At 63.2% G+C, this 4,027-nt stretch overlaps 2 protein-coding genes across 2 annotated transcripts in view; one reads left to right on the forward strand and one right to left on the reverse strand.

Moving 5' to 3' along the window:
- Nucleotides 1-2,302, reverse strand: part of LOC137627194 (ribosome-binding protein 1-like) — a 3,138-nt gene extending 836 nt beyond the window's left edge. The window contains exons 1-2 of the mRNA XM_068358272.1: nt 2,298-2,302; nt 1-2,192 (exon numbers count right to left, since the gene is read on the reverse strand). The exon at nt 1-2,192 is cut by the window's left edge and continues 836 nt beyond it. Coding sequence (XP_068214373.1) covers nt 1-2,192; nt 2,298-2,302 — 2,197 coding nt within the window. The remainder of the gene's footprint in view (nt 2,193-2,297) is intronic.
- LOC137627195 (uncharacterized) lies at nt 2,301-3,791 on the forward strand. The gene has a single exon (XM_068358273.1). It carries the CDS (start codon nt 2,301-2,303, stop codon nt 3,789-3,791), a length of 1,491 nt encoding a protein of 496 aa, XP_068214374.1.
- Nucleotides 3,792-4,027: the final 236 nt, after the last annotated feature.

Consider the following 4,027-nt stretch of genomic DNA (forward strand, 5'->3'; position numbering starts at 1 on the left):
CCTCCCCCTGCCTCGTGCGGTTCTCCTTTCCTTCCCCCTGCCTCGTGCGGTCCTCCTTTCCTTCCCCCTGCCTCGTGCGGTCCTCCTTTCCCTCCCACTGCTTCGTGCACTCCTGCTCTCCTTTCCCTCCCCCTGCCTCGTGCGGTTCTCCTTTCCTTCTCCCTGCCTCGTGCGGTCCTCCTTTCCTTCCCCCTGCCTCGTGCGGTCCTCCTTTCCCTCCCACTGCTTCGTGCACTCCTGCTCTCCTTTCCCTCCCCCTGCCTCGTGCGGTTCTCCTTTCCTTCTCCCTGCCTCGTGCGGTCCTCCTTTCCTTCCCCCTGCCTCGTGCGGTCCTCCTTTCCCTCCCACTGCTTCGTGCACTCCTGCTCTCCTTTCCCTCCCCCTGCCTCGTGCGGTTCTCCTTTCCTTCCCCCTGCCTCGTGCGGTCCTCCTTTCCTTCCCCCTGCCTCGTGCGGTCCTCCTTTCCCTCCCACTGCTTCGTGCACTCCTGCTCTCCTTTCCCTCCCCCTGCCTCGTGCGGTTCTCCTTTCCTTCCCCCTGCCTCGTGCGGTCCTCCTTTCCTTCCCCCTGCCTCGTGCGGTCCTCCTTTCCCTCCCACTGCTTCGTGCACTCCTGCTCTCCTTTCCCTCCCCCTGCCTCGTGCGGTTCTCCTTTCCTTCTCCCTGCCTCGTGCGGTCCTCCTTTCCTTCCCCCTGCCTCGTGCGGTCCTCCTTTCCCTCCCACTGCTTCGTGCACTCCTGCTCTCCTTTCCCTCCCCCTGCCTCGTGCGGTTCTCCTTTCCTTCTCCCTGCCTCGTGCGGTCCTCCTTTCCTTCCCCCTGCCTCGTGCGGTCCTCCTTTCCCTCCCACTGCTTCGTGCACTCCTGCTCTCCTTTCCCTCCCCCTGCCTCGTGCGGTTCTCCTTTCCTTCCCCCTGCCTCGTGCGGTCCTCCTTTCCTTCCCCCTGCCTCGTGCGGTCCTCCTTTCCCTCCCACTGCTTCGTGCACTCCTGCTCTCCTTTCCCTCCCCCTGCCTCGTGCGGTTCTCCTTTCCTTCTCCCTGCCTCGTGCGGTCCTCCTTTCCTTCCCCCTGCCTCGTGCGGTCCTCCTTTCCCTCCCACTGCTTCGTGCACTCCTGCTCTCCTTTCCCTCCCCCTGCCTCGTGCGGTTCTCCTTTCCTTCTCCCTGCCTCGTGCGGTCCTCCTTTCCTTCCCCCTGCCTCGTGCGGTCCTCCTTTCCCTCCCACTGCTTCGTGCACTCCTGCTCTCCTTTCCCTCCCCCTGCCTCGTGCGGTTCTCCTTTCCTTCTCCCTGCCTCGTGCGGTCCTCCTTTCCTTCCCCCTGCCTCGTGCGGTCCTCCTTTCCCTCCCACTGCTTCGTGCACTCCTGCTCTCCTTTCCCTCCCCCTGCCTCGTGCGGTTCTCCTTTCCTTCTCCCTGCCTCGTGCGGTCCTCCTTTCCTTCCCCCTGCCTCGTGCGGTCCTCCTTTCCCTCCCACTGCTTCGTGCACTCCTGCTCTCCTTTCCCTCCCCCTGCCTCGTGCGGTTCTCCTTTCCTTCTCCCTGCCTCGTGCGGTCCTCCTTTCCTTCCCCCTGCCTCGTGCGGTCCTCCTTTCCCTCCCACTGCTTCGTGCACTCCTGCTCTCCTTTCCCTCCCCCTGCCTCGTGCGGTTCTCCTTTCCTTCTCCCTGCCTCGTGCGGTCCTCCTTTCCCTCCCCCTGCCTCGTGCGGTTCTCCTTTCCTTCTCCCTGCCTCGTGCGGTCCTCCTTTCCCTCCCCCTGCTTTGTGCACTCCTGCTCTCCTTTCCCTCCCCCTGCCTTGTGCGGTCCTCCTTTCCTTCCCCCTGCCTCGTGCGGTCCTCCTTTCCCTCCCCCTGCTTTGTGCACTCCTGCTCTCCTTTCCCTCCCCCTGCCTCGTGCGGTTCTCCTTTCCTTCCCCCTGCCTCGTGCGGTCCTCCTTTCCCTCCCCCTGCTTTGTGCACTCCTGCTCTCCTTTCCCTCCCCCTGCCTCGTGCGGTCCTCCTTTCCTTCCCCCTGCCTCGTGCGGTCCTCCTTTCCTTCCCCCTGCCTCGTGCGGTCCTCCTATCTCTCCCCCTGCCTCGTGCGGTCCTCCTCTCCTTCCCCCTCCCTCGTGCGGTCCTCCTCTCCTTCCCCCTCCCCCGTACACTCCTCCGTCGTGCACTCCTCCTCTCCCTCTCCCTCTCTCGTGCACTCCTCCTCTCCCTCCCCCTGCCTCGTGTGGTCATCCTCTCCCTCCCCCTGCCTCGTGCGGTCTTCCTTTCCCTCCCCCTGCCTCGTGTGGTCTTCTTCTCCCTCCCCCTTGCCTCATGCGGTCCTTCTCTCCTTCCACCCGGCTTCGTGCGGTCCTCCTCTCCCTCCCCCTCCCCCTCCCCCGTACACTCCTCCCTCGTGCACTCCCCCTCTCCCTCTCTCGTGCATTCCTGCTCTCCTTTCCCTCCCCCTGTCTCGTGCTGTCCTCCTCTCCCTCCCCCTGCCTCGTGCGGTCCTCCTTTCCCTCCCCCTGCTTCGTGCACTCCTGCTCTCCTTTCCCTTCCCCTGCCTCGTGCGGTCCTCCTTTCCTTCCCCCTGCCTCGTGCGGTCCTCCTTTCCCTCCCCCTGCTTCGTGCACTCCTGCTCTCCTATCCCTCCCCCTGCCTCGTGCGGTCCTCCGTTCCTTCCCCCTACCTCGTGCGGTCCTCCTCTCCTTCCCCCTCCCTCGTGCGGTCCTCCTCTCCTTCCCCCTCCCCCGTACACTCCTCCCTCGTGCACTCCTCCTCTCCCTCTCCTTCTCTCGTGTACTCCTCCTCTCCCTCCCCCTGCCTCGTGTGGTCATCCTCTCCCTCCCCCTGCCTCGTGCGGTCTTCCTTTCCCTCCCCCTGCCTCGTGTGGTCTTCTTCCCCCTCCCCCAGCCTCGTGCGGTCCTCCTCTCCATCCCCCTGCTTCGTGCACTCCTGCTCTCCTTTCCCTCCCCCTGCCTCGTGCGGTCCTCCTTTCCTTCCCCCTGCCTCGTGCGGTCCTCCTTTCCCTCCCCCTGCTTCGTGCACTCCTGCTCTCCTTTCCCTCCCCCTACCTCGTGCGGTCCTCCTTTCCTTCCCCCTACCTCGTGCGGTCCTCCTCTCCTTCCCCCTCCCTCGTGCGGTCCTCCTCTCCTTCCCCCTCCCCCGTACACTCCTCCCTCGTGCACTCCTCCTCTCCCTCTCCCTCTCTCGTGCACTCCTCCTCTCCCTCCCCCTGCCTCGTGTGGTCATCCTCTCCCTCCCCCTGCCTCGTGCGGTCTTCCTCTCCCTCCCCCTGCCTCGTGTGGTCTTCTTCTCCCTCCCCCTTGCCTCGTGCGGTCCTCCTCTCCTTCCCCCGGCTTCGTGCAGTCCTCCTCTCCCTCCCCCTCCCCCGTACACTCCTCCCTCGTGCACTCCTCCTCTCCCTCTCCCTCTCTCGTGCACTCCTGCTCTCCCTCCCCCTCCCTCTTGCACTCTTCCCTCCCATCCCTCCCTCGTGCACTATTTCCTCCCCTCCCTCCCTTGTGCACTCCTTTCCTTTTCTCCCTCCCTCATGCACCTCTCCCCTCTTCTCCCTCCCCCTGCCTCGTGCACTCCTCTCCCTCTCCCTCCCTTGTGCATTCTGCTCTTCCTTCCTCTCCCTCGTGCACTCCTCTCCCTTCCCCTCTCTCGGTTACTCCTCCTCTCCCTCCTCCCCCCCCCCTCGTGCACTCCTCCTCTTCCTCCCCCTCCCCCTATCATCTTGTGCTCCTTGAGGTTGAAATCCTAGCTCCTTATAAGCCATTGATTCTCTGTTGCTTGAAATTGCCACGGGTGAAATAACGATGTTACCTTCGATATTGTCCACTCTCTCTCTCTCTCTCTCTCTCTCTCTCTCTCTCTCTCTCTCTCTTCTGATTATAGTTTTTTGTGTCCGGTTTCCTATTATTATCTCCTTCGCCTTTTTGCTGTCCTGGTATCTCCTCTTTTTTAAATATTATTCCCGCTTTCACCTCTCGAATTTTTTCCCTTCCCTCCTCAGTTTCCTGTAATCTATCACCAAAAGCTGATCACCGGAG

The sequence above is a fragment of the Palaemon carinicauda genome, chromosome 35 (assembly GCF_036898095.1).
Source record: "Palaemon carinicauda isolate YSFRI2023 chromosome 35, ASM3689809v2, whole genome shotgun sequence".
In the NCBI taxonomy this organism is placed as follows: Eukaryota; Metazoa; Arthropoda; class Malacostraca; order Decapoda; family Palaemonidae; genus Palaemon; species Palaemon carinicauda.